At 40.9% G+C, this 15,167-nt stretch overlaps 1 protein-coding gene across 1 annotated transcript in view; it reads right to left on the reverse strand.

The window, feature by feature from the left end:
• Positions 1 to 8,997, reverse strand: part of espn (espin) — a 67,848-nt gene extending 58,851 nt beyond the window's left edge. Inside the window, exons 1-2 of the mRNA XM_080733295.1 lie at positions 8,502 to 8,997; positions 4,213 to 4,406 (exon numbers count right to left, since the gene is read on the reverse strand). Of these exons, the coding sequence (XP_080589421.1) occupies positions 4,213 to 4,406; positions 8,502 to 8,795 (488 nt within the window). The 5' untranslated portion in view covers positions 8,796 to 8,997. The remainder of the gene's footprint in view (positions 1 to 4,212; positions 4,407 to 8,501) is intronic.
• Between the last annotated feature and the right edge of the window lie 6,170 nt (positions 8,998 to 15,167).

The following is a 15,167-nucleotide window of genomic DNA, read 5'->3' on the forward strand; positions in this document are numbered from 1 at the left end:
TGAACTGTGAAGACAGTGAGAGATCTGCACGCACGTACATATGCTCGCTCAATGGCAACACACACACACACACACACACAAGCGCGTTTGTGGCCATTATGTGTCTGAATTTCGTGTGCAAGCTTGCGTTGTAAAGAGCATGCGATATAACCACAACATCCGGGTAGGTAACTGAATTCGATAGGCAAGCAACTCTGTTGTAACAACATCCGGGTAGGTAACTGAATTTGATAGGCAAGCAACTCTGGTGTAACAGTGCACCACGTGATTAGTCCTAACCAATGAACTTCAGGAGCCATCAAGACCGACCGCATCGCCACCAATCGCCACCCGGCCCTGTTCCTGCTTTGTATAATAAGATAGCAGCTTGGTTTGGTGTTGCTATTGTGGCGGATTGGTACTATCTTTAGAGTATGGTCATGATTCACAAATCAGAAGTGTTGTAGCCATACTAGCCAACATAGTCATGGAGTCAGACATGTCAGTTCAGTTGACTGATGTTGGAGTAGTTGGCTCAATGAAAGAAAACTACAAGTACAATGCCTGCCATGTAGGGTCAACCACAGAACTTCTTTCCTATTGGTTGACGCAGGGTTAAAATTCACCAATGTTCAGACATGCTGGCACTCCACCCCACCTTGCTCCCATAGAGTGGATGTGAACCGGAGGCTGATGCCTCTGATCTGAAGCATGCTGCTAAAAGAGCAGCATCACAATAATGATGTCTTGTATTGCACATGTCTCTGCGCTATGTTGTAGCTGGCTGTTGTTTACCAGACCTATCTCTGAAATGCATGCGGCAGGTTAATCAGAGTTATGTGGTGTTGTTGTATGTGCCCCCGGTTCTTATGCATACTATGAAATTAGAATCCTGCCTGCGCCACTGTACAACCTGCAAGGTTGATTCAAAGATCAAAACCAATATGTGACCATTTAAGCCCTAGACCAGAGAATGGACATTTTTATTCGTATGTGTCTTGTAGAAGTATTAAAACACTAAACTGTTTGTTTCAGTGATCATCACTGATTGATCAGAACTTCACTAACAAGCACAATACAATTCTGTATGTTTTCAATTGTCACATTACAGAGTGGAATCCAAGTTCACCACTGTGTTTGAGTGGTATGATCATGTCAATATTGCTAATTAATGAAACAATATGACAACGAAACAAGCATGTTTCTCACTTTCAAGAGGGGGCCTCCATCAACAATCATATGGATCCTTGAACAAGACACAGAACCTGAAGTCACTAATCTCAGCATCTTGAAGGCTGTATGAATAGTAGTCAAGAGGACAATTACAATTGGCTGGTTTAGTGTTTTACCTTAGAACTGACAAATGAAAAAAAAAAACTATCATTTTAGGTTTGGACATTGTAGCTAAACAATTATACAGCAAGTCAGTGTTAGTCTATGTCTGATAGTGTAATATGCCGGTTGTTTTTACACTATCAGACCATCCATTTGATTACAACATGTATGAACCATCAAGATTGGGTCAATACATTTTCAATTGCCTATGGTCAAACTCTTTTGCAATCCCTGAAATGATGAGCATTCTTTCCCAAGAAAATCTTTATATGATGATTGTACATAAAAGAGCCTTAATGTAGACAAACTAATTCCCATTTATTATCCTGGTTTGAGTGAGATCAAAGTGAACCGACACCAACACTGTCTTACATTTACCTGCACAAGGCCTGCAAATGAATCTGTGTCCTTGCCCCAGCCGATACAGTATTCTCTCTGCATTGTGTATAAAGTGCTACAGCTGACAGAGATTCTGCTTTGTAAGGTCTACAGTGTGAATGGTGGTCACTGAGGCCATATGGCCCAATGTTATCTCTGTGGGCACGGGTCTGTTCTGACACAGCACTGATTAGCAGTGACATTCATCTTAGTGTCTCACACACAATGTCACCTGCATGTGCACATGCACACACGCACACGCGCATGTGCACACACACACACACACGCACACACACACACACACACACACACACACACACTCACACGAGCGCGCGCGCGCACACACACACACACACACACACACACACACTCAGAAGATAGGGTTAGACAGTGTGGTGCGGCAGTGCAGTGTTTTGATTGGTTGGTTTTCATGGCCATGTCTCGAGCGCTTCTCAGCTGTGAAAAATTGAAGAAATGACCGCAAAATGCTGCATTTGCAGCTTAATTGGCCATTTGGGCTTGATAGTTTCACAAGCATCAACGTGTAAACTAACAGCAGGTATGCCAATGTTATGAAATACATCTCCTTTCAATATCAACGTTACAGATAGATAGATAGATAGATAGATAGATAGATAGATAGATAGATAGATACCTTTATTATCCCAAGGGGGAAATTCAGTTGTCCAGTTGTAGCACAGCAGTATACAGTTATTTACAAAGTTACAGAGAAGTAAGAAAAAGATAGATAAGAGGGAAGAAAACAAGAGCAGTACAGTACCAATAAAGAGAAGGTGCATCAATAGAGGGGGCGAATAATAAGTATATATACATAAAGTGTCTTACAAAAAGAGACCGTAGCAGTCAATGCTAGTTAGTGCAACAGGTCTCTCACTGTCATTGTTAAACAAAGCAAAATACTCAGAAACTACCAACACAACCTAATAGTGCAATGTCAAAAATCAGTGTGAAAAAAAAAAAAAAAAAAAACAGCTCAGAGAAGAAGAAACTAGGAAGCGTGTCACCGCAAGACGCACATGAGCACTCTCCCTGGAAGGTCCTTAGGGGTCACGTTAGCAACTGCTGCTTTTCAGAAAGTTTACCTTCATAGTGAAAAAGTGCACAGCTGCCTTTTAACTGGTCGTTCGTAAACAAGCCACACTGAACGCACTCTACAACGTCACGCCACTGCACCCACTACACTGAGCACACACCCGGTGCGCATTTCCGAACGCATCCAATCTCACACACACACACACACACACACACACACACACACACACACACACACACACACACACACACACACACACACACACACACACACACACACACACACACACAGTTATCTCTGAAACACAAGTTGCACTCACACATAACTATATCCTAGGTCCTAAGAGGAATTATTCAACGTGTAGGCTATTGCAAAGTTGGATAAAATGGTGCCTAAATGTTATGAGACAAAGAAACTGTCCAAAATGGGGTTTGAACTAAGGGCAGTAAGGTTTCTTCGTAGCAACTAAAAACGAAAAGTTCAAATTCCATGGTATGAGATCAGCAAATCTAAGTAGAAAATCCTATCTAATACATTTGAGTAGACATAAGCCAAGTATTAGAGCACAGCACTGCCTGTCTTATTCCTGTAATGGCCATGATCTTTTTCCTCTTTTTTCCCCACTGTGAGACGTACTGTATCTTAAATGGTCAATCAGATGCCTGACTTGACCTTCTAAAATGTGATGGACAAAGTCAGACTTCTAAAGTGGCAACAATCTGAGATGAAACTCCCATGTCCACTTCTCCATGCAGTGCAGTGTTTTCAGTTGTAAATAAGTGACGAGCTGTAACTGGTGCTAAGCTAAAGCAGTCACAGACATGACCTAAATGTTCTGTTATCAATGTTAGCCAAGTGTCGTCACAAGACTTCTTAGAGGATTACCATTCAACAGCAGCAGCTCCAAGAAAGTGGAGAAATTGCTGTTTAGAATTCACAAACATTGGCAATGTTGCTGGATGATGTTTTTGTTCAGCTCACAACAGTAGAATACATTACACACAGGTGAAAAATAGGAAAGGTTTGTTTGATAACAATTTACACATTTTACTCTGTGATAGTAGTTTTTTCTTTAAAGCCCAGCTTGCCTAATTGCTGATTTTATACTCACAGTGCTGTATGGTACAGGTAATGTTTGAGCTTACATTTTAGCCATAAATATTTGTACATTTGTACCACCACTGCTGCAGTCCTACAAAAATCAAGTAGTGCTTGCATCCTCAATACTTACTGGTATGTCATATTTTATACTTCATTGTATGATGGTGTTGCATGTCAAAATATAACCAATCTTCAAGTTCACAACATGTGGTGATGTGTCACATTGTGAGCTTGTAAATCAGCTATTTTCTATCAGCTATTAAAAAGTTTTAACCTGTAATGACATGCCCAAAATAGCGACGCCAGGTTGACAGTGGTTTAAAGAGATAGAGAGAGAAAAATCCTCCGTCATGGTGCGCTCTTACATTGGACTGTGTCCCAACAGCAGTCGGAGAGAGGTCAGGTCTCCCTTGGCAGCAGCATAGTGAACAGGAAGGGCCCCGGTGTCTGTGCTAGCGTCGGTGTCTGCCTCCCCACCCTTCAGGAGCCAAGATGTGATCTCGTGGTGACTGAAGCGGGATGCCAGGTGGAGAACAGTAGCACCGGAACTGTCCCTGTCCTGCAAATCAGAGAGGGTATCAGCGGAAAACCACTTGTTACTTACAGCACAGGATGTGTAAGAAACACACAAGAGCATGCATGTAACTTACTATTACTAAGTTGTGTACTATTAGGCCTATAGCTTTTCTATAGACATCCATGGTGATTGAGTTCACACGGAATGCACTTCTGGAGGGTAAAGCCTGACTCCTTTTTATATGAGTTATTCATATAAACATACAAGTATATTTTATAAGAACAGAGACACACTTTATTGTACCTTACTTCTTTTTTTTTTTTTTTTTTTGTCAAGGCTTTCCATTAGTTAACACACAGGCTAATGCACAACAAAATAGTCAATTAGCTAGGAAACTAAAACAGACTTCTCATAGGGCATCTAAAATGCATTGCTCCTGGTAATTGAGACGTTTAGCTAAATGTCAGCCAAGTACTTATCAGTTAACTGATGGCACAACGTTCGCTTTGTTGTTTTTCTTTGGTCTATCAAGCATTCAAAACCTTGCCTGTGATGGAGACAGCAAGTAGTTGAAAGAGCTCTTATTACTCATTGTTTCTCATTTGTAATTCCAGAGAGCCAGAAGCCAGATAGAGTGCATGCGTGATCCTAGGCTGGTACAGGATTTGCTCATATAGCCATGTTTTAAGCATAACAAACAATAAATGTATCTGTGTGTGTGTGCCGGCATCAGGTGTCTGATGTATTGAATACATCGATGTGGATGTGTGTTTACCTTTCTGCTAACATGTGTATTGCCTTTGCTAACATGCTACGTAATCAGCACTCACTGTAACCATGCATGCTGTGAGTTACATGAACACTGGAATGTTCTTCACGATCAATATAGAAGCCTATCTACCTATACCATCTGTACATCTATTTACCTGTCTGTCTGTCTGTCTGTCTGTCTGTCTGTCTGTCTGTCTGTCTGTCTGTCTGTCTGTCTGTCTGTCTGTCTGTCTGTCTGTCTGTCTGTCTGTCTGACTGACTGCTACAACAAATTCTCACATGCTAGTAAGTTGAAAATGGATTGAGATCCAGTCCAGGTACGGCTCCTCCATAGTATAACTCCAAAACCATATCAACTCCTACAACCCCACCCATACACTCAGATCAGCCAACACAGGGATGCTGACAGAACCCTCGCTAAAAAACCCAGGACAAAAATCCACTCGTCCTAGACAATTTGCCCTCCTGGCCCCCAAACTGTGGAATAAACTCCCTGTCGCACTTAGAACTACAGACTCACTCCCTAGCTTCCGCCGTGGACTGAAGACTCACCTCTCCAGACTCCACCTAAACCCATAGCACTACTGTAACACTACCCTTCCCTCAATGACCATACATGAAGCTAGATAGCATTTTTAGGTTTTAGAAACTTTATTTTACTGATTAGTTGCGTGGTCTACCTATGTTATTGTCTTTTCTATATTGATAGTCCTATCTATTGTTATTGTCCATGCATAGTAGTACGTTGGTGTGTGTCTAGGGAAACTGACTGTGATGCACTTTAGTACACAGTGCATTGTAACGCTGGTGCTTTCTCAAAGTGCCTGACTGGCCTGCATTCTTTCAGTTCTCATGACGAAAGACCGTTTTCACAACATACGGTTGAACTGAACTTCTATAGTGTATTTCTAATCCTATTTAAATTACCCATACGGTTTTGGTCTTTACAAATTCCTTGGCGCACAGTAAACTTGTCACTGACAAGTTGTCAGTGTTAAATCATTGCGACCGCCAGGTCGCAGTTACTATCAAAACCTCCACCGGCTGTCAGTCTGTCAGTCTGTCCGTCACACATCACGTCACACTTTTTCCCTACTCATATCTCCGCCACCGTTGCCCCTATCCATGCCAAACTTTGCACACACACTCCTTGGCTGCCAAACCACAACCTCATTTCTCACATGGCCCTCTTCTAGCTCCACCATGAGGCCGATTCTTGCAAAACACATTTTTGGACACTGCTCCTACAGATTTTGCCCTAAAATCACGCAAAGCGGTACACAGTATCTCTCCCATATTCCCTCCTGATTGGCTACCATTGCCTTCTAAAGTTTGTGTATGCGACCTGACGGTTGCTTATCTCCCGATTTAGGGAGTCTTACTGGTAGAGTAGCCTACACCCTACAGGTCCATTTGATTACATTTGTAGTAACAAATGTATAAATTAACACCGGATGTTACTGTGTATTACAGTGGCATACTGTACCTATACATGCGACACTTTCCAGCTTTCAAACTGCAGATTAAAACATCTCATGTACAGCTACTTTCCTGAGCCACATTGGACTTTTTTCGGGGGCGAAACGTTGTTGTTAGTTTGTTTTAGTTTTTTCTAATAACCTTTTCCTTATTTTTTCTTCCCCCTTTGTAAAGCGACTTTTAGTATTTTAGAAAGTGCTATATAGCCTACTTCTGAGGTATTATTATTGTTGTTGTTATCTAACAAACAGTTTAACCACAATGATAAATATACCTCAACAGTGCCCATTATTGTATTTTTACCATGCAGTAAATACACTACACTCTGTGCTGCATGTATCATTTCCTTGGGAAGAGGATCGTCATATGAATGAATGCATGCATTCTTCCACTGTAGAGACATAGGAGAAGGGCTCTGGCACGATACAGTCTTTGCAGGGGATAGTACTTCTCGAGAAGTGGGTTTTAATTACTACACCATCTACAGTATTAGATGGTGTAGCATCTACAGTAGTAGATGGTGTAGTGATTAACACACGGTTGGTAACTAGCCTGTTACAAGGCATGCTTAGCATCTGATGCTTTACAGCAGTGGGTTTCCATCCTTGTCATATCAAGATCATTAGTTATTCAGCATTTGAGCCACGGACCACCATTTGATGAGATTTAGCCTCTCTGACTCAAAACTTAGATTACCGTATGTTGTTATCGTTGGATAAAGATTTTGTCCACAATTCCATCCTGTATAGATGTGGTACCAATAGGAGAGATGACAGGCAAAAGGTCAATCAAAATAACAATTCTTCTATTCTCTAATTGTGTAGACTTCTTGTAAATTAGGTAATGCAGATGTTTAACAATCATAACAATCATGTAAAATGAAACCAAATGGACCCATACAAGTTTCATTTTACACTCTCAAAAGTTAGACCATTAAGACTCCCTAATCGGGAGATAAGTGACCGCCATGCAGCTCGCATACACAAACTTTAGAAGGCAATGGTAGCCAATCAGGAGGGAATATGGGAAATGGGACAGATCCATGTTGATGATGTGATTTTAGGGCAAAATCTGTAGGAGCAGTGTCCAAAAATGTGTTTTGCAAGAATCGGCCTCATGGTGGCGCTAGAAATTGGTATCCAATTGGTATTGGTATCCAACCAGTTTGGCATGGATAGGGGCAACGGTGGCGGAGATATGAGTTGGGCAAAAGTGTGACGTGATGTGACGGACAGACAGACAGACAGACGGACTGACTGACTGACAGTCGGAGGAGCTTATAGTAACTTGTGACCTGAAGGTCGCATTTGGTTACCAACTCTCTATCATTTAACTGGGGTGGGGACCACCTGGAACGCCCTCAATAAGGACCACTGGTGGTCCCTGGACCATTGGTTGAAAACCACTGCTTTTCATTATAGTTACCATGTCTTGAAAACAGCCCAGGTGTAAAATGTTTGTCAAACAGACATAATGACTGAATGAGAGAACCTCCACCTGCTCCTAGACAGCCTATAGATTGTGTCAATAAAGGCATATTTGCATGGTTATTATTACCATGTCCTAACAGAGGTCTGATAAGCACCTCTTCTTGTAAACTGGATTTTGTGCAGATGGGCTGCAGCCCTCATCATATGTTGACTGTGTGTGAGATTATACTGCCAACTTTTGAAGCTTAGTTTGCTCACCATCACACTCGTGTGCATGAATGGCCTGTTACAGTTTAAGAAATTGGCCGTTATTATAGCCCATGTAGGAAATGCATCCATGGCACATGATCATGCCATGGGCTTCATTGCTTCAGCTTGCTCCAGACTAATATAATTACTAAAAACTGCTGTCCATTTTCAATTATTAACAGATGTATCCTAACACTACTTCACTTACCGCTGTACGACATCCTCCCTGGGTTAGCAGCCACTGTAAACATGACAGGTTGCCCGTGGCTGCTGCGTCGTGTGCGGGGCTTGCGCCATTGTTTGCCAGGCTGTTCCCCGGCAATCCTGCCTCTTCCACCAGGAAACGGAGGCAGGTCAGCCTCCCAGCCCGAGCGGCGTGGTGGACAGGCGAAGCCCCGAGAGCATCTTTTACGTCGCTATTTAGTACTTTTGCTTCTAGTTGCACCTTCAGAGCCTGCACGTCGCCTTGCCTTGCTGCATGAAGCGTCCTTTCCACCACCATAGCTGCGCTTTCACAACTCCCTGAGAAGCCTGTGTTAAACTGAGTTCACCATGTAGACCGGGTTATAACCGTTAGGCTACACATTGACGTTGTGGAGCCCTCATCGCAGCTAAAACAGCTTATTAATTAAGGGGGTCCTATAATAAGTTGATCCGCTGTAGGCTACACTTAGGCTATCTACTAAACCGTCGTTTTAAGTGATTCGTACAAAAGATATAATGTTCTTCATGTTGTAACACAGGCATAGCTTAATCGACAAACTAGGGTGTTCTATCCCCCAAAAGCAAACGCCGACCTACCGTTTTGTTTTGTAGGCAACTATGGAGCTCACCTGTCCTGCGCGCTATTATAGCCTATAGGCTGCTTTCCTCTCGCCGATACGCGTATGGATGCTGAGCACCTGTTGCCAAAGTGTTCAAGTTTTCACTTTAGCGAAACCCGACATTGCGTTTATCCGATAGCCTACTAGCTTCACGTTTCTCTCAAGTAACCGACCATCTACATTATCGTGTGTTTGCAGAGAATTATTCCGCGGTGTTTTTTTCTTTTCTTCCTATCACTATCACAGATGGCGACGTGGGACTCACCACTTGTTAAATAATCCATCAGGGGGAGGATCACTCTAGCTTGTTACATGTTGTTGGTCTCTCTAGCAATCCGCTCACAAGTTAAAGAGACAGTAGGCTTCAGTGGTGTAAAGTAACTAAGTACATGTACTTAGGTAGGCCTACTGTACTTTTGAGGTATTTGTACTTTACTTGAATATTTCCAATTTCCAATACTTTTACTTAGGCTAGGCCAATACTCCACTAAATCTTGGATCCAAATATTATAGGTCTATACTTTTACTCTATTACATTTATTTGAAAAGTTAGGCTACTACTAGTTAGGCTACTTTGTAGATTGAATAGCATTGTGAGCTTGTAGATCTGATTTAGAGCTGATAACTTGTAGATCTGCTATTTTCCAAAGATTTGTAGGTCTATATATTTTTAAAACTTGAAATGACACATTCTGCATAATGACTTTTGATACTTTAAGTATATTTTTATACCAATACCGGACTTTTACTTAACAGACTATACTTCTGCATTGCAGTATATTGATACTTTTACCTAAGTGCAAAATGCGAGTACTTTTTCCTCCATTGGGACAGTAGGCTTGCTATAGCCTATAGCCTACTCTAAAGTCTCTGGGTAAGGAGAGCCGCAGATAAGGGGTAGGCGGGCTACATAAGTGGATGGAGTGAAGTAGCCTAATTTATTGGGCTAATATTGATTCATAGATAGACCTTTTGGACGAACGCCCAGTCTTATTTGCATGCAGGTTCGAGGAGGGTGCTATTGGCATGTTCACTGCATGGCACCAGGTTTAGATAACGGGAGGCCATTCGAATTGAATGCACAGCATCTATGGGTCCATCTGGTGGCTTTGAGAAAAAGTGGGGCTTATGCAGATACACTGATTTGATACCCCACGGCCACTGCAGTATTGTATGCCTGTTTATAGAATAGCACCTGGTTCCCTCGTTTATGTAATTTATTAACTTTATCATATATTAGGAGGGATACTATGTCGAGGTAGATCATATACATGCGGGACACAAAAGCTCACATTTTCATATCTCTCTAATAGAAACTGAATGCCCCCGGTTTGAAAGAAATATGAATTGTTCCAGCCTGCATGAGAGCTCCTCCTGACTTGAGCCTAAATGTAATATTCAAATAGACTTTTTTCTTCAATAACTTTAATGCTCATAGGCTACAGTAATAGCCTAGGTCTAATGTTGTTCTATGTGTTCTCCCCTTCCGGTTTTGAGGCCCATTCAAGGCTGCCATATGAGGTTGAGTCGGGCTAACAACATAATATTAGAATATTAACTTTTATATGGTCTTTCCTTATTAAAGGGATATTTAACTTTCAAAGTTTGGGGTCATTTTAACATACACAGGCTTTTCTGTACATCTCAGACTCAGACATATAGGCTAGCCTATATTTAAGTTGATTGATTCAGTATTTAGATATTTGATATTAATGTTTTATCAGACACACACGCCCCCTTTCTATAACCATTGTAACTCTATTTTAAATTTAACCAGGATAGATTAATCGAAAACACCCTTTGTTCTGGCGACTGATCCTTCTAATGCATGGGGTCAATTCAATCACCAGAACCATGGACAATGGACATGGGTTTTATAGCATGGTTAAAATTGAGTTTGAGTTACAATGGGTTTATACAGCATTTAAAAAAAAGACTTGCATAGATTTGATCATTGATAGAGATTTGCACTCATCATGCATTGCGTTTATTTGCATTGGACGGATATAGGCTATAAGTTATAGGCCTATACCATTTGGCTGCAACTCAGCAAGCCCGGCGCATGCATGACACTATGATTTTGCAGTTCATCACTTCCCGCTTGAGCGCCCTCTGCTCCTGCGCGGCGAGCAGCTCCCAGGGGGGTCGACTCCAGTCTCGTGCCTGACGCGTGCCTGCCTGGCCCATCTGTTGCACGGCTCCAACTGTCAGTCACTGGACACCGTGCGCATGCAGCGCGCTGGGTTCAATTTGAGGAAGGGCGGGGCATTCCATTCCCACGAGTACCCGGCTAGTCCTAGCCTATGTACAATAATTGATTCATTTCGCTATTTACAGACCTGTCTACTTTATATAGGCTTCGGCCGCTTCTCTATACGCAAGGTGCCATATTTTGCTGCATTCGAGCTATTCTATTATAGCCCTTTATTAAATAGGTAAAATAAAGTAGGCTATGCCTATTATTATTATTATTATTATTATCATCATCATCATTATTACATTGTTATTTCAAGGGTTCTGCTTGGAGCTTTTTTAACAAGGCCCATCACATTTAATAAATGCAATAATACGAACCATATAGCATCTCTGAGAGCCCGCACATAGGCTATATAGTAGCCTATATTTTTCACTATATTTGGCACCACAATTATCATCAGTTAGCACAACCATTACACTGCATCATGCAGTGAATAGTTGCCCCTATATAGGACGCAGCCTAATCATGTGTTGGTTGGTCACATGGCAGGCTGGCTATCTGGAGTAATATTATTTTCCCAGGGTCCATTATGGACGCTCCCATAACTTCAAGTAAAGTGAAAATCCCCTTTCAATAGGAGGCCCGCCAACGGTTTTTCCCTTAAACGTTGAAAACAAAGCCTGGGCGAAAGCCTGCCTGGGCATATTCCTTGCACGCGTCAGACGTGCGGCAGTTATTCAAATTCGTTGCAAATTATTCAGAGGCATGGACCTATTGTGATGACATCTGTCCCCACGCGGGAACATTCAAAATAGGACAAGTGCCACTGCCTGTCTGATGCAGACGGCATGCGTCATGAGTTTAACCGCATGCCAGCCTGACAATGTTCATACGGGCCATTGTATTTATTATAAGCAAATAAGGACGATGATACACGAAAGAAGAATAGTTATGCATTAAAAATGTAAACACTGAAATAAGCAATAGCCCATAACATTAGTTATATATAACAAAACCATATTGGCTTATAGTCTCAAAATAAAAAGCATTGTTTACATTTATTTTCCATTTAAAATGCATATTCTTTAACGTTTAACTTAACCTTTTTATTGGTAAAGTCTATCTGTATAGGCCAATGTTTAACTCGCACCCATCTGTCTGTGCAGCCCATGCGTCTGTCCAGCGGCTAGCCCATAGCCTATAGCTGGTTGGCTCGTGCCATAATTGCGCTCGCTTGTGAACCAAGAAGACGCGTGCAACGAGAAGACAAAGAACCTTTTTTGAACAATGAGCCGAGACCTGCATCTCTGCATAATAATGTAGGCGAATGTGTAGGCTTATGATCTAGACAAATATACTTCCCCCCCGCGCCAATTATGCTAAAGTAATCATGATTTTCAGACAAATAAATATTTTTTCATTTTTCATTGCATTATAGGCTACATTCTAAATAAAAACCCATCTTTTGACAATTAATAACAATGCAAAGCCTGTATACAGTAAAACCGTATTGCTTATTCATCGTGAGTAATGACACCAACAAGATCAAAAAGCATCTTTATTTACCAGAATAGGCCTATTTGTCTGGACTGAAAAGAACACCCCAACACAAGAGAGAAAATACTTTTATTTTATGAGCCACGTCAGCCACCCTGAATGAACATCTGTTAAGCTGCTCCCTCTATCTTTTATTTCTTTCTTTCTCTCTCTCTCTCTCTCTCTCTCTCTCTCTCTCTCTCTCTCTCTCTCTCTCTCTCTCTCTCTCTCTCTTCTTTCTTTCTTTCTATCTATCTGTCTGTCTGTCTGTCTGTCTGTCTGTCTGTCTATCTATCTATCTATCTATCTATCTATCTATCTATCTATAGAAATATTCCTTTCTTTCTTAGAAGTAAATTAAAGGTTCATTCGAATTAATTATTAAAAAATATGACCACACAGAAAACATTCAAAAGGCATCAGCGATGTTTCCATTCCCAAATGATTTGCAGAGCTTGGGGTAGATGAAGGTACAACAGCTGTAAATGTGTAAAAAGAAAATCTGGTTACAGTAATGGAGAATTATACTGTATTGATATTCCTCAAAGGTGAGCTTAGGTACATCATAACAAGTCAGACTGTTCAATTATTACATAAAATGTAAAATAAAACATTTGTCTCTCTGACTCTTCAGTCACAAAATACAAATTTCAGTATAGGTCACCAATTTCACCCAACCAGGAGAGAGAACATTATCAATTCCAACATCTGATATCACTAAAATAAATAAACAAACACTCTATATAGCATGGGTCTTCCTCTTCAACAGGGGGCCCGGGACCTAAGTGGTCCTCGGCATTAAAGGGATATTTCACTTTAAAAGAAAACATTTTTTTGCTAATTTTATCGTTTTGGGAACACCCCAGACCGTTTTTACATGGCTCGATTCAGTATTTACAGTAGATATTTGGTATTCATTTTTATCACTTATCAGACACCCCTTAGTAAGGGGAACATACGAAAATCTGCGAAGTAAATCGTTACCAAGTAATTTCTTCACCAATTTGTTTCTAAAGGAAAGGTGTGTAATAATATGTACTAAAAGGTTGAAATTCAACTCCCGGGGGAAACCTCATAAAAAACTGATTTGTGTTTGTGTCCCATTAACTTTACTATACAGGAAAAAAATACAAAAAATAAATCTGCTTTAAGTAGCACGTGAGGGGTCAAACTATAGGGGTTTTTCATGATGCTGAATCCATTGCAAGCATTTGTTTTGCACTAAAAATATTCTGTGGGCTACAAATGGCCCCTACAAAAGGGTGAAAAGTGATGATTCATCACTAAACCATCTATTTTGTGGGTCCGTTTTAGCCCAAGGAATGTTTTTCATGCAAAACAAATGCTTGCAATGGATTCAGCATCATGAAAAAACCCTAGTTTGACCCCTCACAATCTACCTAAAGCATATTTATTTTTTGTATTTTTTTCCTGTATAGTAAATGAATGGGACACAAACACAAATCAGTTTTTTATGAGGTTTCCCCCGGGAGTTGAATTTCAACCTTTTAGTACATATTATTACACACCTTTAGAAACACATTGGTGAAGACATTTCTTGGTAACGATTTACTTCGCAGATTGGTAAAATATCTTATAAAATTCCCTTACTACCTCTTAAAACTCCATCTTAACCATGATAGATTCATCGAAAACACCTGTCCTTGTCCTTGTCCTTGGTTCTGCCCTGTGAGTGCAATATGAGGTTCTTGTCTTGTTTTTTGGGTGTATGAATTTGTAGAGAAGTGTGTTTTATAAAATTCTAACATTTGAATTTTATTTTACTCTAGTCAAACCATGCTGACCTAAAATCTCAATCTCTATTTTGAAATGGTTCTCATAAGTGCGTTTGTCCACATCCCTGGTATATTATTTACGAAATTATTGTCAAATTTCACAATCAATTAATGTACAACGTTGACTTATAATGCAATATCAGATAACAAGACTGAGGCTTCGAGCAACAGACAATAAGTTAGTTAGAGCAAACTGTGTTGTCATCTTTGAAGTCTGGGCCAATCCATTCAGACAATCTTGAAAGATATTCTTCTTTTCAGAGTGACCACCTCACTGTCATTTCCAACTTACCATGCTGACATGACGTCCTCCCGGGGCGGCGACGCAGTCATCCGTGAGCTGCAGTGAGAATGTACACGGTCAAACTTTCTCACACTCGATCTCATTAGTGACAGACATGCACGACACTGAGGGAACACGCCTACAGAGATGAGCATTGTAATCAGTAAAGAGTTAAAATCTATGAGCTAGACGGCAGCATCCTGTGCGGTTGAGACCTTGTGCACAATAAGCTTGACAT

Source organism: Nannobrachium achirus (assembly GCF_963921795.1).
Source record: "Nannobrachium achirus genome assembly, chromosome: 9".
In the NCBI taxonomy this organism is placed as follows: Eukaryota; Metazoa; Chordata; class Actinopteri; order Myctophiformes; family Myctophidae; genus Nannobrachium; species Nannobrachium achirus.